We start from the raw sequence: 27,672 nt of genomic DNA, 5'->3' as shown, positions 1-27,672 counted from the left end.
ATTCAGAAAATAATTTAAATGTTATAATTGGAGAGATGATGTTCCATAATGATTATAAAAACCTAAGTACTGAGGCCAGACAGAGCTGAATGTACTTTCTAGCTCTGCTCCTTATTAACTTTGTGACCGGACAAATTAACCCCTGAAGGAGTCTTTCCTCAGAAGCAAAATGAGGATGTCATCAAAATTGCAGGAGTTTTTTTGAGACCAAGTGAAAGATACCACACATGTTAAGTATGTGTATAACTTTGACTGTGTGGGGGGGAGGGGAGAGAACTTGCATTATAAGCTTATTCTATCCGGGTAAATTTTCTTCTAGCATACACACTCTTAATAAATGTATTTTTTTTAAATAAACAACACCTACCTATTCTTCAACCATTATAAATCAGAGACAACCTAGAGGGAAAATAAACTATGAGCTTATTTGTGATACTGTTTTAAGTCCACTTTCCTAACAAACCAGTCTCTAAATATAAATTAATATTAGATGTGATTTCTAAAAGGGGAAATATGAGTAGGTTGTTCAGTCCAAATTACTATGGGTTAATCAAGGTCCTATAGCATAATAATTCAGTGAAAAGATTGATGTTAATTGTTGTAATTCAGTAGTTTAAGTTATACTAACCAGCTTTCCTACATTTTTGTCATTATCACTGCAGTTGAAGGGAAAGGAAAAAAACATTACGAATGAACTATTAGAAAACCATCCAATACTTCCAATTCCTCTAGTACCTACTGTCTTGTCTTATTTATAAAATACAAACTGGGATTTTTTTTTTTTTATATATATACTTTTAATACCCAAGAATCTGCTTCTAGCCATTCTGGATACTATAAAAATTTCGAGATTTCCTGTTTACTGGGCCAGCAGAGTCTCAGAATTTCTATGCACTTTGGTTTCTGGGCACCAAAATTCCCCCTGCTTCATAAATTCTAACTCTGAAAGATCTTCAGTGTTATTTGGATGATGTGAAACTATTCTGTCATATATGTACAGTATAAAAATTTCCTAAGGAATTTAAATTTAAAATTCTTTTTTCTTTAAGGTAAACAACTCTAAAAAAAATTAAGCAAAAGCTAGGTGTGGCCTCTGGTCACTGACACATTCGCTTTGTTTGCTGACCTTTGAGCCCAGGTCTGCCCTGTTCCAAAGCCAGCACTCTGGCCACCACCCCACATGCTGAACCCTCCTCCATCCCTTCCTGTTCTTTGTGAGTATGCCTACCCTTACTTATAGCAAATCTGTAAGTGGCCAGAACCCATACCTAGCTCTTGCCTAATTTTTGTAGAGTTGTTTACCTTAGAGGAAAAAAAAGAAAAGAATTTTAAATTTAAATTCCGTAAGAAATCTTGACACTGTACTCTACATGTGTGGTGGCAATCAGAATAGTTTCATAACATCTAAATTAAGGCAAGTGACTTAATCACCCTGAATTTTTCTTCTAATGGCATTTATCTTTCAGAATTGTTGTGAAAATTAAACATATTACATATAGTATTCGGGACCAGAAATTGCTCAATAAAATGTAGCTGATAATAATGTAACTCAAGAAAAACATCAATTTCCTCTTTGAAAAGGATCCCTTGCACATAAACAGTCCAGAAGTGTCCCTTAGGGCACTCAAAGCTGTCCAAAGGTCAAGTCTCTGAGAGAGAAGAACTCAGGAATGGTACACAGACCAGCAATAAATAGCAGCTGCAGTCTGGGTGAAAAGAACTAACCATTGGTGGGAAGAACAAGGGAGCCCAAGATCGGGCAGGACGAGAATTGAAGAGGACACTATTCTTGGGTACAAGCCAGCCAAAAATTGGGCAGTTTAGGAACAGCACCAAGATGGAACCACAAGAGTGCAAGTTAGTATCTAAAGTAGAGGCTGGTTATCTCCTAAAGATACAATCAAAATTATCCTTGCATTTTCTCTTAAATAGCTAGGATGTAAACTACTGTCTGAGCAGATTAAGTACAGCCAGAGCCCTTTTAACCACTTAACTGACTCACTTGTTTACCAAATTGCCTCAATCCCACCCCTGGCCCCATAAAAAACACGACATTTTGAAATCTACAGCTGGCAAATGACTCTCTAAACCTACCAAATTATTTATACCAGTTTCATTTGTTGCAGAATTCAAGTAAAGCTGGGAAACATAAAACATGAAAAAACAAAGAAGTGCAGAGCCTATGACAACTACAGTTAACTGTCCTGGGAACCTGGGAAAGAGGAGGAAGTTAGAACAACTTGCTGGTTAGGTGATGACCAGCAATTCCCAAAGACTAGGACAGAAGAAATGGCAAAAATCTATAGACTTTATGATCTTGTTTTGCAGACTTCAAATTTTCACTCAACTTTGACCTGAAACTAGAAATCTTTAAAAGCACATACTACAGACACAGGACATGGTTTATAATAATTAAAAAAAAAACTTCAAAACTCCAACCAGCAGACCCATATTAAGAAGGTCTGTAGACCCACATTATAAAAGCAGATGAAGGAGTGTATATTTATGCTTTTAAGATAAATTATTTAAGATATTAACTTATTTTTTTTTTCTTTAACTGAATTTAGGATGGGGGAAAAGCTGACCCAAAACTATCCCTTTGGTTGGCATGGCTGGGTTATGGGGAAGATGGGGGTAGGAGGGAGAACTTTCAGTATATTTGAAAACATTGTCCCCCACTTCGGAGGCCAGTTGCAAGTACATATTATCACCTGTGTGCTTCTGGTCAACTGGTTATAGGTTAGATATTCCCATACCCTCTCCCTGGGTTTCATGATTTACTAGAAAGGCTCAGAGAACTCAGGACAGTTTACTTACTAGATTACAGTTTATTACAAAAGCATACAACTGAGGAACAGTCAAATGAAAGAGACGCATAGGGCAAGTTATGTGGTAAGTACACAGACACACCCATGTCCTCTCTAGGAACACTGCTCTTGAAGAATCTCCACATGTTCACCAACCTGGAAACTCTCTAAATCCCATCTTTTTGGGTTTTTATGCAGGCTTAACTATATATTTTAAGAACAATTGCTTAAAATGATTAATGTGGTTTGGATGTGGTTTGTCTCCAAGTGCTGGAAGTTTGATCCCTAGTGTGTCAATGTTAGGTAGTCAGAACATTAAGAGGTAGGGCTCAGTGGCAAGTGTTTAGATCACTGGTAGGGGGTACTACCTTCAGAAAAAAATGAGTTAGTTCTCATGAAACTCTGATTTAGTTCTTCTAAGAGGGTTGTTACAAAAAGAGAAAGTCTAACCACTGAATTGTGCTCTGGCTTCCTGTATTGACGTGTATCTCTTCCTGTTATGGTATGTCCTCCAAAAACTCATATGTGAGACAATGCAAGAAGGTTAACCTAATTGGTGCAATTATCCACTTGAATGTATTAACTGGGTGGTAACTGCAGGCAGGCAGAGTGTGGCTGGAGGATATAGGTCACAGGGAGTATGACTCTAGCGATTATATTTTGTCCTGGGGAGTGAAAGTTCTCTCTGCTTCCTGGTACCATGTCCCTGGCTGCTTTCCTCTGCCACACCCTTCCACCATGCTGTTCTGCTTCATCTCAGGCAAAGAATTATGGACTCTGCCATCTATGGACTGAGACCTCTGAACCATAAGCCCTTAATAAAACTTTCCCTCCTCTTAAATTGTTCTTGTCAGGTCTTTTGGTTATAGCACTGCAAAAGCTAAAATACTCCCTCTTGCACATATTCCTACCATTGTGAGGCCAAAAAGTCTTTACCAGAGTCAATCTGATGTTGGCATCTTGCTTTTGAACCTCCACACTACTAGCTAAATAAACCTCTATTATGAGTTACCCAGTCTTAGGAGTTTTGTTATAGTTACAGAGAATGACCTAATTTGGTGATTAACTCACAGCCTCTCTCTTCTTCACAGGACAATGAGGGCTAAAGAGCACCTCATTTTTTTGTTTATACCTCATGACTTTGTTTGTTACATCATTAACAAACAATTCTGCTTGAAAGGGGTTTGTTATGAACAATAAAAGATGTTCCTTTATGGCTTTTATTGCAAAAGTTTTAGGAGCTCTGCTACAAACACTAAAGGAAGACCAAAATATATTTCTTATATCACAATATACTCTTTTTACTTCATCAATCTGTGGGCTGCTACCTCTATTCAAAATACATTTCTCCCCATTTCCTCCTCTACAATTATTGAATGGAAGTATATTCTTTCAAAAATAATGATTTCTTTTTGTAACATGTTTAGGAAATCAATCACTCTATAATTACTAGTCTGAATTCATTAACCTGCCATTAAATATTCTCCAATGTGATCTTGGAGTACTTAAGGATCTCTCTTATGAATCTGCTCAAGGAATTTATTTATGCCTTGCACTTTTATTTATTAACATATATTAACCATACAAATTAATGGGTTTTGCCGCTGTCTGGCTGGGCACAAGATCACGAGCCACTCAAACAGGAACAAACTTTATTTTTGAAACAACCGCCAAATACCACGTTTGCGTCCAGGAAGAATCCTGATCCACCCACGCGGCGTTCCGCCGGTTCCTTCCCGGACCCCCAGCGCCAAAACTTCCCCCGGAATTCCCTCCTACTGCACTTTCCCAACCAATGGGAACTCTCCAGGAGTCCCGCAGCAGGCCCAGGTAAACAGCAGGAGTCCGGTATCCATATGAATGTAATTTTTAACATAATCATATCATCTCAATGGCTAGCTGGTGTCACCTTTCAATCAAAAATGCCATGCATCATATTAATTGGCTGTGGCTCCCAGCAGGGTTTCACTGTAACATTTCAATACATGCATAATTGTGAGCTCACAATTCCATATATTGTACAATGATCATGCATGTCCATATATTTTTCTTTTCCAAGGATGTTCTTTGTCACTATTATTATTTGTTTGGATTGCCTTTTCATCAAAATTCTAGCCACTGGAAAAAAAGCTTAATTAGCAAACTTAATTCCCCAACCTGTAACAAGGAATATACTCTAATCTGGGACTAATGATTTTGTTTACTGAATTTCTAAAACATTATCTTCTAAAACGTTCATTTAGCACTGATGCATTATCTCCTTAAATACAGAAACTGTATTTCAACTAACCTATAAACTACTTAAGAATAAGCATGATCTTATTTCTCAAATACAATTTCAACATAAGTAATAACAAAAAAGTTACAAGGTCTATGATCCTAGAATTCCTAACCTTATGATGCAATGATTTCTTCATCCTTAATTTTTTATCCTTAATCCTTCACCCTTAATAATTTTTTCTTATATTTGTGTTTCTTCTTTTAAGAAGTGTCTGGTTAGTTTATTTGCTCATTTATTAATTGGGCTATTTGCTTTTTTTGGTTTTGTGTTTTTTTGAGCCCTTTCTATATTCTTAACCTTTGGGTAATAACAGAATCTACTTCAAAGGGTTTGTAGTGAGAATGAGTTTTCACAGATAAAGCATATTTGTAGATGTGGGAATAGCTCGCAATTAGTGTCTATCACCATCATCATAATCACCCCCAAATTTAAAAGCTAGGAATGAAGAAAACTTAGATATTTGCTGGAGGGATTTATCTTAAATAATGGAGAAAGTGTGGCCAATGGAAATGTGGCACTCTGTAATGTTCAAACCACACATATGCCTAGGACTATGAAAATATGTATCTATTAATTAATCATCTAGATACCCAATTTCCTATCTACCTAATGTACATCATGTACTGAGTAAGGTCCTGGTAATAAAAAGATGAGGGTGTCCCCCTTAGTGAAGGGAACTCACAACTACTAGAAGACAACACAGAGTATAATATAAAACACAGAAAAGTGGTGACTTATGACAGAAGGATACCTAATTCATATTAGGAAAGTAAAATGTTAAAATTAGAAAAAGTTTCTCTAAGGAGTGAAACTTGAAAAAAATGTAGGGAGGCAAAGGGACCAGAGTACGAAAAGCACAGGGAAAGTTAAGTAATTTAAGTAAAGTTTTAGGTAAAAATGTATGAACTAAACACTGGTGGTTTTCATTATCTACACACTAAAAATCTTGTAATTTCTCCAAACCAAAGAACTGAGTCCACTCTGAGCAAGAGAATCAGACTTCCTTCATATTGATTTGACATTAACAAGTGACAATGATTTACAAATGACAGAAATTAAATGACACTGAAGGTGTTCCATGACTAGGTAAAGATGCTAAGACTTTTTTTTTTTTTTTGAACTCGAGTACTCTCTTGACCTACACAATCCATTTACCCTCTATCAAAACACACAGTCCAGGGTTCTCCCCGCCAGCTTAGTCAGTCTTACCTGATCCAGGAGTGATAAGAGGCCCCTCTAATTCAAGCGCCTCATCTTCAGATTGATCATCTAGCTTTTTCTTTTTTTTCTTTGTTGGATCTCTGGGTTTTTTCAAGAGAGAAAGTTCTTCAGGGTGTCTTATATCTGTTAAGAAAATAGATTTATTTTACTAAAATAAAGAAAAATTTAAAGACTTTATACTTGGTAAATCTGTCTATTTAATCTATTTCAAGGTAGGAATCTGTGATTTACTCTGTGTGTTTGAATTTGGCCAGATATTGATATCAAATAAAAGACTGAGTGATGTATGGCACTTGTTTAATGGAATTTTACTCAGCATTAAAAGAGAATAAAATCATGGCATGTGCAGGTAAATGGATGGCATTGGAGAAGATAATGCTAAGTGAATTTAGCCAATCCCCCCAAAACAAATGCCTAATGTTTTCTGATATAAGGAGGCTGACTCATAGTGGGGTATGGAGAGGGAGCATGAGAGGAATAGAAGAACTCTAGATAGGGAAGAGGGGTGGGAGGGAAAGGGAGGGGGCAGGGGATTAGCAAGAACAGTGGAATGTGATGGACATCATTAACCAAAGTACATGTATGAAGACTTGAATTGGGTGTCAACATACTTTATATACAGAGATATGAAAAATTGTACTCCAAATGTGTAATAAGAATTGTAATGCATTCTGCTATTGTATTAAAAAAATAAAATCAGTAAAACTAAAAATAAATAAATAAAAATTTAAAAAATCTATAGTGGTAAAGCATTTGCTTAGCATGCATGAGGCCCTGGGTTTGATCTCTATCAACTCCCCACCCCGACAAAATCTACCAGAAGCATTCTTTTCTCTTTTAGTAAAAGCCTATTTTTGTCCCCCCCCCATTTTTATTGGTACATTGTAAATATTCATGATGATGGAATTCACTGTTACATATTCATATATGTATACAATATGACAATATGTTTGGGCCAATATCACTCCCCAGTATTTCCCTTTTACCTCTCTTGTGCCCCCGCCACCCTATGGTCCCTTCCTTCTAGTGAGTTCCCTTCAATTTTCATGAGACTCCCATCACCTTTCTTTTCCTTGTTCTTCTCTAGCCTCTACATATAGGAAAAAAACACATGATCCTTGACTTTTTGAGTGTGGCTTACTTCACTTAACATAATGTTCTCAAGACCATCGATTTTCCTGCAAATGACATTTCATTCTTCCTGTAAGTGTTGCTTTTCCCCCCATATTCTCTCCAGCATTTATTATTGTTTGTATTCTTAATGGCTGCCACTCTAACTGGAGGGAAATGAAATCTCAGTATAGTCCCAATTTGCATTTCCCTGACTGGTAATGATGTTGGACATTTTTTCATATATTTGTTGGCCAATAATTTTTTCATATATTTGTGTTTCTTCTTTTAAGAAGTGTCTGGTTAGTTTATTTGCCCATTTATTAATTGGGCTATTTGCTTTTTTTGGTGTTGAGTTTTTTGAGCCCTTTATATATTCTGGATATTAATTCCCTGTCAGAAGAATAGCTAGCAAAGATTTTTTCCCATTCTGTAGGTTCTCTCTTCATATTCTTATTTCCTTTGCTTTCCAGAAGATTTTTAATTTGATGTCATCCCATTTATTAATTCTTTGTATTACTTCCTGAGCTATAGATACTGAGAAAGGTGTTGCCTGTGCCTACATGCTGGGGTACTGACCCTATGTTTTCTTCTAGGAGTTGCACAGTTTCTGGTAAACTTTGTGCAGTGTGAGAGAGAAGGATCTGGTCTTATTCTTCTACATATGAATAACTGGTTTTTCCAGCCCTATTTGTTTTTTAAAAAGCTGTCTTTTCTTCAACATGTTTTTACCAACTTTGTAATAGATCAGATGACTGTAGGGCTGACTGTATTCTATTCTGTACCATTGGTCTGTATGTGTGTTTTAATACCAGTACCATGTAGTTTTGTTACAACACCTCTGTAGTATAATTTGAAGTCAGGTATTGTGATGCCTCCAGTGTTGTTTTTTTTGGTTAAAAATTGCATTGGCTATTTTGTATCTTTTTATTCTTTCAAACACTTTTTCTAGTTCTGTGAAGAATGTCATTGGTATTTTGTTCAGGACTACACTGAATCTGTATGTTGTTTTGGTAATATGGCCATTTTAACAATATATTTTGATTATCCACAAACATGGAAAGTCCTTCCATTTTCTGTGTCCTTTTCAATTTCCTTCAGTGTTCTATAGTTTTCATTGCAGCAATCTTTTACCTCCGTGGTAAATGATTTATTTTACCATGTGGTAAAAGATCTATTCCTAGAGTTTTTGTTTTAGGCTATTGTGAATGGGCTATTGATTTTTGCATGGTGATTTTGTAACTTACAATGTTATTGAATTTGTTTATTAGCTTTAGCAATCTTCTGGTAGATCTTCTAAGTATAGAATTATATCATCTATAATTTGACTTCTTCCTTTCCTATTTTTAATCCCTTTTATTTCCTTCTCTTGCCTAATTGCTCTGGCTAGAATTTCTAATACTATATTAATTAGGAATGTTGAGAGTGGACATCCTTGTTTTGTTTTGGATTTTAAAGGAAATGCTTTCAGCTTTTCCTCCATTCATTATGATATTGGCTTTCTGTTTGTATATGGCCTTTATGATGTTGAGGTAAGTTCCTTCCATCCCTAGTTTCTTTGGTGTTTTTATCAAGAATGGATGCTGACTTTTATTGAAGGCTTTCTCTGCACCTATGGGATGACTCTGTGATTTTGGTCCTGAATTCTTTTTATATGGTAAATAATACTTACTGATTTGCATATGTTAAACCATCCTTGCAATCCTAGAATAAAACCAACCTGGTCATGATGTACACTCTTAATATGTTGTTGAATATGATTTGTTAATATTTTATTAAGGAGTTCTACATTTAAGCTCATCAGGCATATTGGTTGGTATTTTTCTTTCTTCAATGTGCTCTTATCTGGCTTTTTTAAGAGTATTACTAGATTCATAGAATCAATCTGGAAGTGTTTCACCTCTATTTGAAAAGCATAGGCATTAGTTTGGGTCTGGTAGAATGCAACTGAGAATCCATCTGTCTTGGGCTTTTCTTTGTTGGAAGACTTTTTATTTATTTATTTATTTAAATATTTATTTACTTAAAGGTTTTTTTAGGTGGACACAATATCTTTATTTTATTTTTACGTGGTGTTGAGGATCGAATGCATGTCTGGCGAGCGCGCTACCACTTGAGCCACATCCCCAGGCTTACTTCATTTATTTTTTATATGGTGCTGAGGATTGAACCCAGTGCCTCACAGGTGCTAGACAAGCACTCTACCACAACCCCAGCCCCTGTTGGAAGACGTTTTAATACTGCTTCTTATTGCTAGTTCTTGTTCTGTTTAGGTTTTCTATTATCTATGGATTCATACATATCTAGAAATATATCCATTTCTTCTAGGTTTTCCAATTTATCGAACTATGTGTTTTCAAAATAGTCCCTAATGATCCTCTGGATTACTGTGATGTATAAGGTGATTTCTCCTTTTTCATCTCCAATTTTATTAGTTCATATCTTTCTTTTGATTTGTTTGGCTAAGGATTTGTCGATCTTATTTATCTTTCCAAAGAGCCAACTATTCATTAATCCTTTGTGTTTATTTTTTATCCTCAATTTTACTGATTTTAGCTTTAATCTTATTTTACCTCCTTCTACTGAGTGGAACTGCTTTATTTTTATCAAGGAACTTTTATATATGAATTCATAGCAATTTTCCTTTTAGACTGCCTTCATTGTGTCCCAGAAGTTCAGGTATGTTGTATCACTATTCTTGCTTGATTTTAACAATTTTTAAATTTCTCTCCTGATTTCTTTTGTCATTAATCATTCAAAAGTGTACTGTTCAATTTCCATGCATTTATATAGTTTCCATAAGTTCTTTTATATTTATTTCTAATTTCATTCCATTATGATCAGACAAGGTGCAAGAAATTAAATTGATTTTTTTAATATTTGCTAAGAATTGCATTGTGGTCTAAAATAATATTTTGAAAAAGATTCTAGAGGCTGGGGTTGTGGCTCAGTGGTAGAGTGCTTGCCTAGCATGCTTGAAGCACTGAGTTCGATCCTTAGCACCATATGAATGTAAAAATAAAGATGCTGTGCCCACTTTAAAAAAATAAAAAAAAAACAACAACAAAAACAAATATTTAAAAAGAAAAGGTTCTATGAACAGCTGCCATGAAAAGAGAATTTGGCTGTTGGATGAAATATTTTATATGTCTATTAAATCCATTTGACTTATAATATTTTTTAGGTTCGAAGAATCTTTACTGAGTATGTCTATATGACCTATCCATTAGTGAGAGAGGTGTGTTGAAATCAACCAATATTATTGTACTGGGGTGCATCTGAGTCTTTTAAGCTGAATAGTGTTTTCTTCTTATTGGATTGTTCCCTTTACCAGTATGAAGTAACCCTGTCTCTTCTTTTTTGTTTTTTTAAAGAGAGAGTGGAGAGAGAGAGTGAGAGAGAGAGAGTGAGAGAGAATTTTTTAATATTTATTTTTTAGTTTTTCGGCAGGCACAACATCTTTGTTTGTATGTGGTGCTGAGGATCGAACCCGGGCCACACGCATGCCAGGCGAGCGCGTAACCGCTTGAGCCACATCCCCAGCCCCAACCCTGTCTCTTCTGATTAATTTTGGCTTGCAGTTGGCTTTGTGGGATATGAAAGCAGCTACTCCTGCTTATCTTTCAGACTCCATTTCCATCTTTTCACTTTCAGCCTGTGGCTGTCTTTGCCTGTAAGGCTAGTGTCTTACAAACAATATATAGTTGGGTCTTATTTTTTAATCCGTTCTGTCAGCCTCTCTCTTAATTAGAAAGTTCAGACTATTTACATTCAATGTCATTATACAGAGATGTTTGTTAACTCCTACTATGTTGATTTATTTCTGATGTTTAATTGGGTCCTGTTTCTCTTTTGCTTAGCTACTCTTCAAATGAGATGTCCATCTCCATCTGCCAGCTCTGGGGTTTATTTTATAGCTAGCTCTTTTCTATGTAGTATTTCTTTAAGTATTTTCTGTAGTGCTGGCTTAAAAGTTATGCACTGGTTTAGTTTTTTTTTTTTTTTTTTTTTTTTAATCTTGGAAGGATTTTCTCTTTTGGTTCTACAGGATAGCTTTTCTGGATATAGCAATCTTGGTTGTCAGGTTTAGAACACTTTATTCCAAGTCCTCCTGGATTTTAGAGTTTGTAATGAGAACTCCAAAGTGCTTATGATTGGCTTACCTCTAAATGTTACCTGATATTTTTCTTTGAGACTTTCAAAATTCTCTTTGTTCTGTATATTAATTATAATGTGCCATGGAGAAATTCTCTCTTTTGCTTGTCTATTTAGGGTTCTGAATGCCTCCTGTATGTATATGTGAATGTGCATCTCTTTCTCAAACTTTGGAAAGTTTTGTTATTATTTACCTTAACATGATAACCATGCTATTAGCCTACATCTCACAACCCACTTCCATTCCAGGAATTCTTAAATTTGGTCTCTTAATGTTATCCTAGATTTCTTTTTTGAGGGTGGGGGTGAAGTGGGGGGCGGTACTGGGGATTGAACTCAGGGGCACTCGACAACTGAGCCACATTCCTCAGTCCTATTTTGTATTATATTTAGAGAAAGGGTCTCAATGAGTTGGCTTAGTGCCTCACTGTTGCTGAGGTTGGCTTTGAACTTGCAATCCTTCTGCCTCAGAAATCTAATCATGGTTATTTTTTTTCTTTGTAATACTGTCTGTTCACACTTTGGCCACTTTGTTCATACTCTTTTGTTCATACTCTGGCCACTTTGTCTTTTAGCTCTGAGATTCTATCAGCATAGTATGCTCTATATTTTAGTTTCAACTGGACATCTGATTTATTGTCTTTCATTTCAAATATTCCTATTTCTTTCTTTTTCAGTATTTCTCTCTGTTGAATTTCTCATTCATACCCTGCTCTGTCTTCCTTAATTCATTCAACTGCTTTTCTGTGCTCTCTTGGAATTCATTGATCATTTTTATAATCTTCTTTTGAACTTTTTTTTTTTTTCAGGGATGTACTGGGGATTGAACTCAAGGCCACTTGACCACTGAGCCACATCCCCAGCCCTATTTTGCATTTTATTTAGAGACAAGGTCTCACTTTGTGCCTCACTACTGTTGAGCCTGGCTTTGAACTCAAGATCCTCCTGCCTCAGCCTCTGGGGCTGGCTGGGATTACTACCACTGTGCCCAGCTCTTCTTTTGAATTTTATGTCTGGTATTTCATCCACTTCAATATCTTTGCAGTCAGTTGCTGGTGAATTATGAACTTTAGGAGGTGTTGTGTTACCTTGTTTTTTCACATTTATTGCATTCCTGTGATAGATTTCATGCATCTGTTGGGATGGATTTTTTTACACTCTTATGTGTAGATCTTTTTAGTGCACAGACCTATCCTGCCAAAGTCTTTTGGGACATCATGTTTTTGAGAACTTTTCAGTATATCTCCAAGTTGGTTTTGTAGTATGCTAATTCTCTGGGGATAATTAGTGTATTTGAATAGTGCATTAGCTTGAGGTTTCCACTTCCCCAGTAGGTCTCAAAAAGAGTGAGAGCTTTCTTATAAATCTGGCAATTGTTTTGTGTACAACAGGGTTTATGATTATTATTCTTTCTTAACACCTCTGTATATTCTAAAAAGGTACAGGAGTAATCCAGATAGAAACCCTTTAAGATGTTGTGTCCAGAACCTTTATGTTAATTCTGCTTTCACTGTAGGAATGGATGTCTCTAAGTAGGACCACCCCCTTCTCCAGCCCCAGCTGTTCTTACTTGGGGCAAGCTGGTCCTAGTTTGGGGTTTGTCTCTTGTAGTCTCTGTATTAAAAAAACTGTTGAAGTTTGAACATGGTTAGTTTGTGTGTGGAGCAAGATGCACTGTCTCTTGGCTAGATTTAGCTCAGCAGCAGTCTCTACCCTGTTAACTTATGGTGCCCCAGTAGTTTCCAGGTGTCTCATAGAAAAGCAGGAAACAAACAAAGAAGCAAACAGCATACAGCATTAAAATAAATACCCAGTGCCTAATATGACATCTCTAACACTAACTACCACAAAAATGGGAATGGTGTGTCATCAACTGCCAATAGCAAAAACAATAAATAGCTGTGAATTAGATTTGGAATTAAAGCACACAGCAGGTTTCAACTATGCCATCCACAGTATTAATAACTGCAACAACATGAATGGTGGGGGTAGGAATTATATAAACCAACTAGTTCTAAAAGACAGTAAAAATGTAGTTCATTACGAGACAATATAATGTGACAGGAAGGTAAAAGAAAGTTTAGAATGTTAAAATGTTAACAGGGAAAAAACAGAAGAGCTGTAGAAGTGATGGGTATAAAGGGGGAGGAAAAAATAAAAGAAACAGTAAGCAGAGAAGGAAAAAATTAGAATTCACTATTAGAAGGAGAGAAAGGCAAGAAAACAGAAATATCTATATCTGTATATATCTGTGATCCAATCAGCACAGCAAGAACAAAAGAAAGGAAAATGCTATTTTGTTTTTGTGTTGTGTATTTGGAATTAAACCCAGGGACACTTCACCACTGAGCTGCATCCTCATCCCTTTTAATTTTGAGAGAGTCTCACTAAGTTACTTAGGACCTCACTAAACTGCTGAGACTGGCCTTAACCTTGTGATCCTCCTGCCTCACCCTCCAGAGTTGCTGGGATTATATGCTTAATGATAAATGAAAGAACTGTTTCCACTGATGTGGTCAAATCTGTCAATGAGGATGATTACTGCCTATGCTTGACTATCCAGGGCTGTTTCTTCCTGGACTATGTGTCCCTTACAGAGTGCAAGGGCTGGGGATTGTTAAACCCTTTCTCTTTTTGTGTTGCTCACTGAGCTACCAGCTTGAGTGGTCTAAAACTGAAGGTGGTTCAAACACTTTTCAGCTTACTTTCTCACCAGTATACAGTAGGGCAGAATGGGAAGTACGGTTGACTGGAGTTTTGCCCAGAAAGACCAAATCAATGCACTATAAGGGTTAGGCTGCTACAGAGCTAAGTGGGGCCCCAAAGCACTCTTAGTACAGTACTATCTCATAAATGTAATGATCATAAAGTAGAAGATCCACAAGGGTACAGAAAGATAATATTAGAACACCTTTTCATATATTTATTTTTTTTATCTAGAACTAGAAAAAAAAATAAACTTTATATTACATAATAGTAGTATCCTATGTATCTCTGCACAGCATAAGGTACATAGGATATCTGAGGTAAACACGATACTTTCATTGCATTAGCAAATCTCAAATTTTAATTGAGATTTTTTAAAAATTGATTTAAACTTTTCTGCTTTGTATTAAATGGCTGCAAGAGTGTCCCCCGCCCCACCTCAAGCTGGGATTTAGCTCAGTAGCCAAGTTCTTACCTCCCATATGTGAAGCCCTAGGTTCAATCCCCAATTCAAAAAAAAAATAGAGTCCCCTCAATATCTATTTTCATTTGTGGCTGATAAGAGCCACAATGGTCAAATGACAATGAAAAAGAAATTAAAGATGACTCTAATAAATAGATATTTCTTACATATTACATTACACATTAAATACTGTGTTCATGAATTATAAGATTCAACATTATTAAGAAGCCAATTCTCTCCAAATCGACCTAAAATTCAGTGGGAACCCAAATGTCCAACTTTTTTTTTTCCCCAGAAATTGTAAATTCATAAGGAAATAAAAACAATCCTAGAGGAAACAAAGCAATCTTTAAAAGAACAAAATTAGAAGTGATTTCAAACACCATAAAGTACATTAATGGAGTCAGTGCAATTATTGGCCAAATAAGATATAAAAATAAATGAAATGAAGAGAAGGCCCTGAAATAGACCTTGAAACAGATAATCAATACTTTTTTGACAAAGGTGCCAAGGCAATTTCAAAGGAAAGGGAAAATCTTTTCAATAAATATTGGTGAATCATGAGAGATCCATATTGTTTTTAAAAAGAACAATGATCCTTAGCTAACTTGAATATACAACAATTAATTATAAATGGATCATACACTAAATATAACAGCCCAAAATATAAAACTAGAAGAAAACATAAGCAAATATTTCTTAGGATACACAAAAAACTGCCTCTTATTTAAAACAAAACAAAAACAAAAACACACCCTGCTCTTTAAAGACATGTTGAAGAATTAAAAAGGCAAGCACATACTGGGACAAAATATTTGCAAGTATATCTGACATAAGACGTCTATTCAGAAGAATATATGAATCCATAAAACTCAACAAATAAGAATAATATTGGGCTAAAGATCTGGACAGGAACTTCATCAGAGAATGGCCAAGAAACACTTAAAAAGATACCTGACATTAACCAGACATTAGGAGAATGTAAATTAAAACCATAATGAGATAGTTGTATACAACCATCAGAGTGGCCACCAGTGTTGGATATTATGATATACACAGACTTGGAGGAAGAACTAGAGCTCTCATGCCTATCTGGTGGGAATGTAAAGTAAGACAATATGAAAATAGTTTGGCAGTTTGTTATAAACACACACCTACCATAAAACTCAGACATTCTTCTCCTAGTTATTTACCCACAAAAATGAAAAAACACATTCATTATAGCTTTATTCATAAAAGCCAAAACTGGAAATAATTAAACGGATTAAAAATGTGGCATTTGTATATCAAGGGAAATACTAGTCACACAATGGAATACAACTCATCAATAAGAGAAACAAAACTATTGACACATATAATAAAATGAATCTCAAAAATTAATATGTTAATATATTAAAGAAGCCCTTTAGAAAACATATGATTCCATTCACAGAATTCCAGAGAATGCCAACAACTCCATAATGCCAGAGAAAGAAAAATGGTTGTTGGTAGTTTAAATTTGAAGTTTGATGGAAATACTCTATATACCTTTTCTGACTATGGTGTAACATTTGTCAAAACTCAAACTGTATACTTTAAATGGGTATAGTTTATTGTGTATCAATTATATCAATATAAAATGAATTAAAAATAGAAAGTATGGTGAGATGGAGAGCCCCAAATTAAAGAAAAAAGCAGAAAAGTAGCAGAAGAAGCATGAAGTCTATTATGCCAAGTTTGGCAGCACTACACTATATTCCAGCATATAAAAAGAATAAACAACACAATGCAAATCACTGTATAACCTGTAATGCTACAGGTTGCTAAATTACTCAATCATAGTTTTATGTGACAGTTTATAGCTACAGGAACCCTAGATCCAACCCAGTATTATAAAATTCAGAAAACTTTGTAGGAGAACTGAGACTACTAGGATCTGTCATACTGGAACAATTTAAGCTAAGAAACACACAGCCAAACCACCTAGATTCAAATCCTACCTCCACTATTAGCTGTGTGCCCTCAGGCAAGATATTCAACCCGTCCTTGTCTGTCTGGGTTTCCTCTTTGGTGAGATGAAAATAATAGTAACTCAGAGATTGCTGTAAAAATTAAACGATATATAACAATTGCTTTGTGTGTATTAGGGATTAAAGGAGTCTCCTTTTATCCATGGGGGATTCATTCCAAGAACCCCAATGGGATGCTTGAAATTTCAGATAACGCTTAACCCCATATGTATGTGTGTGTGTAAATATGTATTTATTTACAACACACATATAAACAAACATGCACTTTTTCTTGTATATACCTACGTATGATAAAGTTTAATTTATAAATGAGGCACAGTAATGGGTTAACTCCAATAATAAAATAGAATAATTATTCTAATATACTCTAATAATAAAGTTATATGGACATGGTCTGTCTCTTTCTCACTGTACTACATTTGCCCTTCTTGTGATGATGTGAGATGACATTTAGGAAGTATTTCCAGGCTTCTCTTTGGCATATATGTATTGGCAGCATACTGCTCTTGCCCTGTGGGGCCATTATTAAGTAAAATAAGCTTAATTTGAACACAAAACACTGTATCAGTTATCTGATGACCAAGACAGCTCCTGAGTGATTAAAAGGCAGACAGTTTATTAATACAGCCTGGATATGCTGGACAGGGCAAGACTTCACTTTACTGCTCAGAACTACTCAGAATGGGGCACAATTTTAAACTTATGAATTATTTTGGAATTTTCCATGAAATATTTTCAGTCTATAGTTGACTTTGGAAAGCGAAACTGAAACCTAGGAAAGTGAAAACTACAAATAAGGGGGGTGGGGTCTGTTGTAATATTTTTCTCTAATTATAAAAAATATACAATTGGTATAAACTTAGAAATACTACACACATGTAAGTCATTATAAATATTTTTCAGAAATGGAATAAACAATCGTTTAATAGCTGTATAATATTCTACAGGGTAAATGTATCATAATTGAACCATCCTTCTGATACTAAGCCCATTCATTATAAATTATGTTTCTACAAACATCTATGGACATCTTTTCCACACCTTTCTTTCTTTTAGAATTCATTAGAGTGGGATTACTAGATCAGAGGTTTAGAATAAGGCAAAAGTGAGTAAGGCAGACGTGTGTTCCTTTAAAAGCTTTGCTTATGTGAAAAACTACTTTATCTTGTTTAATTTTCATTTTTTTTGGCCAATAGAGATGTACATTTTCTCATGTGTTTTGGTCATTTACAAACACTTCCTAGATTTCTTCAAATCAAAGTTAATTTGAATATAAAAATTAATGAGATAGTAACTACTATAAAAGTATTCTGGACTTTCTTTTAAAAAAATTTATTTTGGGCTGGGATTGTGGCTCAGCGGCAGAGCGCTCGCCTCGCATGGGCAGGACCCGGGTTCGATCCTCAGCACCACATAAAAATAAAGGCATTGAGTTGTGTCCATCTACACCTAAAAAATAAATATTAAAAAAATATTTTATACACAACACCCTATTAATTTAAATAAGAAGCCAAAATAAATAATTTTAATGACCATGTGAGATTTTTGTCCACCGATATTTGTATGTCATTATTAGGAATACTCTGAAACACATTTAAGTTTCTTTTCTGTTCTATATTTTACAGGCTATTTTCTAGGGGGTGTTTTTCCAAAACTTGGGGATAAAATTAAGAAAAACTACCTGGAATAAATATGTGAGCAGAGAGTAGGTAAATATATTTACTCTTTAATTAACAATAATTTGGGGGCTGGAGTTATAGCTCAGTGGTAGAGTACTTGCCCCTCGCATGTGCAAGGCCCTGGGTTTGATCTTTAGCACCACATAAAAATAATAAATAAATAAATAGAAAAATAAAAGTTATAAAAAAAATAATTTTGGATGAGCATATCTTAAGTACCAAGCAGCAAAAATCATGTTAAAAATAAATGCTTGTTCCTTAAATTGTCACTTTTTAAAAAACTTCCACTTATAAGTGATTTCTTTTTAAAAATAGTACTGCTATAGTTATGCAATTAAAAAAATCAAAGATTTTCTCCATTTTTGTGTATTCAAGAAATGAAGCTAATCCACTTATCCCCAAAAATAATTTTGGGGATAATTGTAATTGTAATTGCTATGACTGGGTACATTCAGAAATTCAGAAAATATTTCAAGTGTATCTTTTAAGCCTGCAACAGAGTCATTATCTCCTAGACTACTTTTATTAGTACATTTTAATTATACAGAATAATGAGTTTCACTGTGCATATTCATACATGCAAATAATATACTTCAATCATATTTACCCCCACACTACCCTCTCTTTTCTTTCCTTCCTTCTCTCCTAACCTAGTCTACTTTTTAAAGGAATGATATTTAACATGATCAGAGACCTAATGATTTGATTTATGAACCCGGGTCCCGCCCGTGCAAGGTACACAATTCTTAGTGTACCCTCAACTTTAAATGTCAGTCATGCCATGTTGGGAGGGAAGAAGGCAGTAGAAAACTCCAAGTTTCTGGCAATCAGTCATTTATGATACAATATTAAGTGAGGACAATGTGGTGGTGGCAATCTCTCTGTCTTTCCATTCAATCCCTCTAAATAAATCATGTACTAGTACATGGTGGAAAATCTAAAAAGTACTGAAGGATATGAAATGAATCATGCCTGAGACACATGACAAGCTTCCACCATAACTTGGTCACTGTACAACGGAAGAGGGGAAAGCAAGCACGTGTTATTTGAAGTCTTCCCAAATGTTTCTGGCATGTTCCCTGGGGCTTCAGCATCACTGCACTGCGTCATTCATAATTGAGATTTTTGTTCCTAGGTAATTTCCTGTCCAACTCACAAACCAGCTATTAATGTAAGTAGAAAAATAAATATTGTTAACTAGCTTTTTGGTTAGTCATAAGTAGATGAAGCAGTTGACTAGTTGGACCCATGAGGATAGGATGTGAAGTCAATTATATTAAAAACACATTCTTTAAAAAATACATTCATTTAAATAATATGCAAAATAATATTTAAAATACATTCAATGTTAAAATAATATTGAATATAATCTTAAAAACAATAATATTTAAAATACCAAATACATAATTCAATATTCCTAAGAATAGTAAATAGTCTCAGTAACTCTAATTCCAACTTCTCCTTAAGGGATAACTACTAATTTAGAGAATTATTCTTCCCCTCACCTCCTCCCTCTATATGGATTGAACCCACAGGTGCTCCACCATGGAACTACTTCCCAAGCCTTTTTTATTTTTCATTTTAAGACAGGAGGTCTTGCTAAATTGCTGAGGCTAGCTTCCAACTTGCAATGTTTCCATCTCAGTGCCCCAAACTGCTAGGATTACAGGTGTGTGCCAAGACAACATCATGACATCTTATTTTCTAATGGTAGGTAGTCCCCTATTGGAACTGGGTAACACTGTGTGCACATTAAGTGTGAATAAGTAGTTTGCAATCTCATTATAACATTAATAAGAAAGTAAACCTAACTATCCACATAAGATACTAATTATTTCATTGACACAGGAATTTAGAACTTATTTATTCTATGCCTTGTATTAAGAAGGAATTAAAAGTAGTGAATTGGGGAATCCAAATCACAAGTGGGACTGGAGAATAACATAATTCTAAAATAAACATACCTAGAAGACTGTGGGACATGAAAACTTTAAATGGACATACCAATATATAAGACTATCTTATTTATGCTAAGTGTTAATGTTCAGTAATAAAGATAAACTAGCATTTATGAACACCACACAAAGTAATGTTCTAGAACCTCTTTATAACGGATACACTATATAAGAATGACATTTAAGGTTTATCATAAACAATGTAATATTATCAAAATGACAAATCTAGTCTAGATAGACTACAGAAGTATTTCATATATCAAAAACAATGAAGGTGAAGAACAAAGCAATGAGGTTTAAAAATTTTTTTCTTGAGTTTCTGTTTAAATAAGTATATCGAACCTGTGCATTTTCTTTCATTTCTTTCCCAAGTATCTATCTATATCTATAGGGATATATATATATCATATGCATACACACAATTACAACATAAACCTAAGAAGATGAAAAAGAAAAGGAGGGGAAAATCATCAGGTGAGAAATGTCTGAAAAATTTTGGGAGATAGAAGCCAGATAAAAAAAATAAACGACTTAGCAATGTGAAAAAATGAAAGTAGGAAATATTACTGGGAAATGCTCTGATTCACTGTGCTAAACATCAAGCACAATGCAGCACTGAAAACAAACCACAATAGATGAAAAAAATGTAGTTTGCCCTAGTATCCCTTTCCTGGCTCCACAACTGGATTAAACTCACTTAACCTACCTTTCTAATCCTTTAGAGAAGGACCTGAATAGCCCCAAGGGACAAGATGTTTTCGATACTGACATTTGAAAAAGCTCACTCAGTATCCACATACCTTGCAGAGGCAGTGATGAACTAAATTCCATTCAACATAGAGCTTCCTATCAGGTTTTAAAATGCCCACATCCCTAAGTGTAGGACCAGCCAATGATTACCAGTCATTTGAGAAAGGCCCACATGGTAGAAAGAATTCTAGAGATATCCTCTTAAGACTCCTACTCCTAGTTATACAAACGATAACCTAAGTAATGCTATGAAGAGACTTTGCAAATGGAATTAAGGTTACTTATCAACTCATGTTAGGGAGATAATCTGAGATTATCTGTGGGCTCAGAATAATCACATCAGTACTTACGAAGGAGAGGGAAGCAAAAGAGCACGGCAGAGGAGAGATGAAAGAGAAGGAGAGGTCAGGTAAACTTAAAGAGTAAGAACTTACTTGCTGCTGCTAGCTCTAAAGATGAAGGGAGAATTCTGCAAGGAATTCAGGAGGACTCTAGAAGCTGAAAATGTCCCCTTCACGTAACCTGACAGAAATCTTAATACTACAATCATATGGCAAACTCTACCACGTAGAATTTATCTTCAGAACCTCAAGGAGGAAACACAGTCCTGCTGACATTTATACTCCAGCCTTATAAGATTCTAATCAAAGAACCCAGGTGAATCATCCTGCTATGCACAGACTTTTAAGCTACAGACTGTGAATTACTAAATTTGTGTTGTGTTAGGTTGCTATATTTACAGTAATTTGTTATGGCAGCAATGGAATGCTAACAGAGCTCCTAACATGAAAACCAGAGACCAAACAAAAAACCATGCAAGTGTACTTCAGTGATAGATCTTATGCTTAGCATACACCAACACACATACAAAAAAACAAAATATGACAAACACACAATTTAGGATAAACAGATATAATGCAGAGGACAAAACAAAACATCCTTAATTAAAATGCAAGAACAAGCAGGCATGGTGGTACATGCCTATAATCCCAGCAGCTCGGGAAGCTGATAGGAGGATTGCAGGTTCAAAATCAGCCTCAGTAATAGTGAGGTGCTAAGCAACTCAGTGAGACCCTGTCTCTAATAAAATACAAAATGTGGGCTGGGGTTGTGGCTCAGTAGTAGAATGCTTGCCTAGCATGTGTGAGGCACTGGGTTCAATCCTCAGCATCACACAGGAATAAACAAAATAAAGGTATTGTGTCCATCTACAACTAAAAATATTTTTTTTTAATTAATAAAATAAAAAATAGGGCTAGGGATGTGGCTCAGTGGTTGAGTGCCCCTGAGTTCAATCCCTAGCACAACGCCCCCACCAAAAAAAGAACAATAAGACAATGACATTTAAGAGATGAACAGGATATTATAAAGAACAGAGATTAAGAAAGAGATCTTGATAGGGCATGGTGGTGCACACCTGCAATCCCAGAGACTGAGAAGGCTGAGGCAGGAGGATCTCAAGTTTGAAGCTAACCTGGGCAACTCAAGCAAGACCTTTCCTCAAAATAAAAAATAAAAAGATTAGGGATGTAGCTCATTGATAGAATGCCCCTGAATCCAATTCCCAGTTCTATAATCCTGGGGGGCGAAGTGGGGGAAGGTGGAGGGAGGGTTAGTTATCAATCTTGGATAAAAGAAAGAAACCTTGGAAATTAAAGTAGGGGTCCTTTCTATTTCTTTTCATTGTATTGTTAAGATATAATTTATATTAACTCCACAAATCTTAAATATATATTCACAAATGCCTGTTTAACAAACTGGATAAAAATAAAACACTAAAAATTAAAATCTGATAGGCACAATTTAAAGATTTAATAGAAGAGACATAAAGTTAGGAGATTCAACCCAAGAACAATGTTTGTTTTAAAACAAAGGGGAGGAAATCAAGGAAACATTACAAGAACATTTCACAAAATAATAATCTCAAAAAAAAAAAAAAATGAAGATAAAACCTATAGCACAATGCCATGAAATTTTCAAAATGGAAGGGAAGAAAAGAGCCTAAAATTTGGCAGAGAGAAAAAGCAGTCCACAAGAAAAGATGAAAATAAAAACCAAGAACCATTAGGACTATTAATATCATACAGGAAAGCTAAAAGACAATTGAACATGACTTCCAAATCCTGACGGGAAAATAATTTCTGCTTTGACAATTCCATCAAAGGGCAGAATAAAGACAATTTCAATGTAACATCTTAAAAATTGATATTCTATTCACGTCTTCTAATACTGATAAAGGATGTATCCTTCCAAACTCTGGGAACAAATAAACACTGAGTAAAATTATGAATATCAAATGAGAGAGAAGAGAGACATTTTCCTTGGACAATAGTAATAGTGAAAGTCAGTCCTCGGGCTATGACTATACATACACCCTTGTTTGGAAATTCCCACTCCGGACTGGAACAGAATGGTGGATCCTTGGAGTATCTTGGAATAAAAAAAGTGGTCAGATAAAAGACTGATTATTATCTAATAATGTATTTTATTATGTTGAAAAATACAGAAAATAATGATGGAAAGTAGAAGAATCAGCAATGTATGTGTTGGAATCAAATAAAATGAGGACTGGGGTTGTGGCTCAATGGTAGAGCACTTGCCTAGCATGTTTATGAGGCACTGGGTTTGATCCTCATCATCACATAAAAACAAACAAACAGACAGATAAAGGTATTGTGTCCATCTACAACTAAAAAAATTTTTTTAAACCCAAACGATAAAAACGCATACGAGACAGAAAAAGTAAAATACTTAAAGCTCAGCAAGAAAAACCACTGACCTTGTTAAAAATAATATAAACATTGACACTGTTTTAGCAAAAAATTATAACAATTATAATAAGGATGAAAAGTCAACAGATATCTAAAAAGAAAGTCACAGATATCTAAAGTTGTTAAATCAAAAATAGTGTAAGAATATACAGTCAGCCTTCTGTGAGTCCACATGCATAAATAGAAAATATTCAAGAAAAAAATGTGTCTATACTGAACACAGACTCTCTTGTCATTATTAACTAAACAACATAATACAATGACTACTTACATATTATTTACATTGTATTATGTATAATAAGTGTACAGATTACATGCAAATAGTACACCATTTTACATAAGAGACTTGAGTGTTTGCAGAATTTGATATCTGCAAGGGGTCTTGGAACCAATCTCTGACATACATCATGGGACAACGATTTTTAGAATTATAAAAATGAAAGAAGGACTCAAAGAGTATGAAAATGGTAGAGAATATGACCAGGGGTTAGGGACTAAAAGGGCAGAAACGTGGTTCTGTATTATAAAGTCTTTTTACTTTAGTTCAGCATATGTTGCCTTGATTAAGAAAATACTTTAAAAAATCTCTCTGCTAACTGCACAAAGAATGAATTAGAAGGAACAAGGAATAAACGAGACCCTTTACAAGGCCACTGAAAGAGTCTGGGGGAGGGATGGTGGTGGTGTGGGCTACCAGTGCAGTGGAGGTAATGAAAATAAAGACATATGAAAGGATTCCAGATGTATCTCGAAGGCAAAAAGAACATTCTGGATGATAAATGAGATATAAAGTGAGGAAGAGAGTGGTTTTAAGGATGACTATTGTGTTAAGGATCTTTCCAGCATGTGTATCTGGAAGAGTAGAATCTTCTACTGTTATGAAGACTAGCAGGAGGAAACAAGAAGGGAAACCATAGAAATTTGGAAAGGAATACCATGAGCATAGCTTTGGACATGTTAAATTGGAATTTCAGTGAAAGTCATGCTTTTGTTATTATGAATGTTTCAATGAGCAAAATAGGGCTTTCTGAAAAATATACAAAGCCAGAAGAAAGTCTATGCTAAATTAAGATGGAGGGTCTCAACTAAGAAGTGATAACAGGGAATTGGATATACCTCCCTGCTTTGTTTAAACTATAACCAATAAAAGAAGAGAGAAGATTTTCAGACATAAGGCATCAGGAAGGAGCACAAAGGAGAAGAGAAACCAACAGGACAAACCTGGCTGTTTTTGAGTACACTAGTTTACTGCCATTTAACTGAGCTATCACAGATGGCATTAGGGATGCCAAAAGGACAAGACTATTTGAAAAGAGAGGGGAGCTATCCACAAGAGCTCTACAGAGGTCTGCAGAATTATCTGTGAGTTGATGAGAGGGAACTACCTAAGACTGGGAAGAACCAACAACTGAAATAGCTAATGTTCCACCAGGGACATTGCCTCTGCTCAGGGTATTAAGAAGAATCCCCCATGTCAGGTAAGGGAAGAAGGGGACAAGTTGGGTGTTGAGTGTTCTTGAGGGCCTGCAAGTATTAAGAGGTTATGCTGTGAAAAGCTATAAGTTTAGATTTTTTAAAAAGAAAACAGATCATGTTTTGAAGATCTGTATTACAGGTACTTCATTAGTTTGTAAGATACAAGTCTGAAATATCCAGCAGTCTGGTTTTCAAAATATCTGAATCATTACAGTTACTTGGGAGAGTGAGTCAGGACCTTGTTGAGAGACAGGTAGAAGGGAAAAATCCAGTCATGATATTTTCTCTAGCAACAAACAAAATGTGGCAATCAAGGGACAGTAAAGTCTACCAGATGGGTGATATCAGTCAAGACAACACACAGCATAGAGTATCAGTGTTCCGGGCATATTGGTATATGAAAAGGGGGTATCAAATTTATGTGAAAGAGAAAGTAGAATATAGTGAATACATGGATAAAAAATAATGTGAGGTGACAGGCAACAATCATAGCTGATAACATTATATTTCTGATTGACTAGACAAAAGGAAAGACAGAATGGATGATTCTTCTTTGGTCATTGTTTGGTATGGTGCCATTTCTGAATCATATATATAGTCCTTATAGTTTCTAAGGACAAGAACTAAAATACTCTTTTATGTAAATGAGTGATAAATATTTTTCCTGTCACTATCTCTCCCCTTTCTGTGGCACAAACCTCAGTGGCTCCTGTCAAAAAAAAAAAAGAATCCCAGAAGACTACCATCTTAGCAGCAAGGCTGTATTAGCCCTAAAGTTAATGGCAGGTCTGGATCTATGCTAATGAAGTTTAAAAGCAAGAACAGAAAGGATCTAACTGATTTCCACGTAATTTGACTAGTGGCCAGAAAAATAGCCAATGCTATTTAAAAGTACGTTAAAAGAATCCAGTCAACAAGCATGTAAAATTAGTCTTGCATTCAATCAAATATTACCAGGCATAAAATGAGGTGAGAAAACACAACTCAACAACTAACAATAAAGGAAAAGGAAGGAAAGGAGGGAGAAAGGGAAGCAGAAATTACTTGGATGAAAAATCCGTAATCAAAGATACTATAATAGCTATTATAAATACACTCCAGAGAGTGGAGGAAAACAAACATAATAAAGAAAAAATTATATATATAATAAAACCCAAATTTCTAGTAATGAAAAGTGTATCTGAAATGAAAAATAAGCTGGATGGGTTAACAGCAGATACGCAGAAGAAAGATCACTGAACTTGAAGAAATAACAATGAATACTGTTTAAAATGAGGCATAAAGAATGGATGGTTAGGGCTAGGGTTGTGGCTCAGTGGTAAAATGCTCGCCTAGCACCTGCGAGGTCCTGGGTTTGATCCTAAGCATCACATAAAAATATAAATAAATAAAATAAAGGTATTGTGTCCAACTACAAGTAAAAAATAAATATTAAAAAAAAAGAATGATGGTTAAAGGGCTAGGGCTGTGGCTCAGTGGTAGAGCCCTTGCCTAGCACACATGAGGCACTGGGTTTGATCCTCAGCATCACACAAAGATAAATAAAGGTACTGTGTCCATCTACAACTAAAAAAAAAATTTTTTAAACGGATAGTTAAAAAAAAAAAAAAAAAAAAAAACTAGAGCATCAACAAGTGACTGTGAAACGGTAAAATATAACACAAATGAAACTGGAGACTCACAAAGAGTAGGAGTTGGTGGGGTGGGGTGGAGATGCCCCCAATTTTTTGAACTGATGTTTGAAAATTCTCTAAATTCACAGGTCTATAGATCTAAGAAACTCAATGAACCTAGAACAGAATACGTCTAATAAAAACTGTTCCAGGACACACTATAATTAAATTGTTGAAAACCAGGGTAACAGTAAGTTCTTGAAAAAGGCAAATAGAAAACATACAGAGGAAGAAATAAAAGAATAGTAACAGAATTTGCTTAAATTATGCAAACCAGAAGACAACTGAAAGACACTGATTACTGGAGAGGGGAGATATCTAGAATTTTCTGAGTCATAATGTCTTTTTTAAAAATGAAGACAAAATTGAGACTTAAAAACAAAAAGCTTATTACTTCAACACCAGCAGACCTGTACTACTGATGAGACAGGTTTGAGATGAGATTTCAATAGATCCTCTGCTCTTAAATGGAGCTATACATACCTGGAGCCCATGAGGTCAACCCAACATGTTGAAGGATGGAAAGAGCCTGTCCCTGAACACAGCTGAATAACGTTCCAGCAATTACTTTCACTTTCTCACATAACTTATATTTATATGAAAAAGTAGGCCTGTT

General features: G+C 35.2%; 1 protein-coding gene and 1 pseudogene across 6 annotated transcripts in view; one reads left to right on the top strand and one right to left on the bottom strand.

The window, feature by feature from the left end:
- The window catches only part of Fermt2 (FERM domain containing kindlin 2), an 81,180-nt gene that overhangs the window by 19,617 nt on the left and 33,891 nt on the right, over window positions 1-27,672 (bottom strand). For all 6 annotated transcript variants that reach the window (XM_077109153.1, XM_076850486.2, XM_076850489.2 and 3 more), the window contains exon 4: window positions 6,298-6,432. In XM_077109153.1, coding sequence (XP_076965268.1) covers window positions 6,298-6,432 — 135 coding nt within the window. The remainder of the gene's footprint in view (window positions 1-6,297; window positions 6,433-27,672) is intronic.
- LOC143393478 (single-stranded DNA-binding protein, mitochondrial pseudogene) lies at window positions 25,499-25,997 on the top strand (annotated as a pseudogene).

This window comes from Callospermophilus lateralis, chromosome 3 (genome assembly GCF_048772815.1).
Source record: "Callospermophilus lateralis isolate mCalLat2 chromosome 3, mCalLat2.hap1, whole genome shotgun sequence".
NCBI lineage: Eukaryota > Metazoa > Chordata > Mammalia > Rodentia > Sciuridae > Callospermophilus > Callospermophilus lateralis.
Note: the sequence above shows the minus strand (reverse complement) of the source record. Positions and strands in the feature narration are given on the sequence as shown.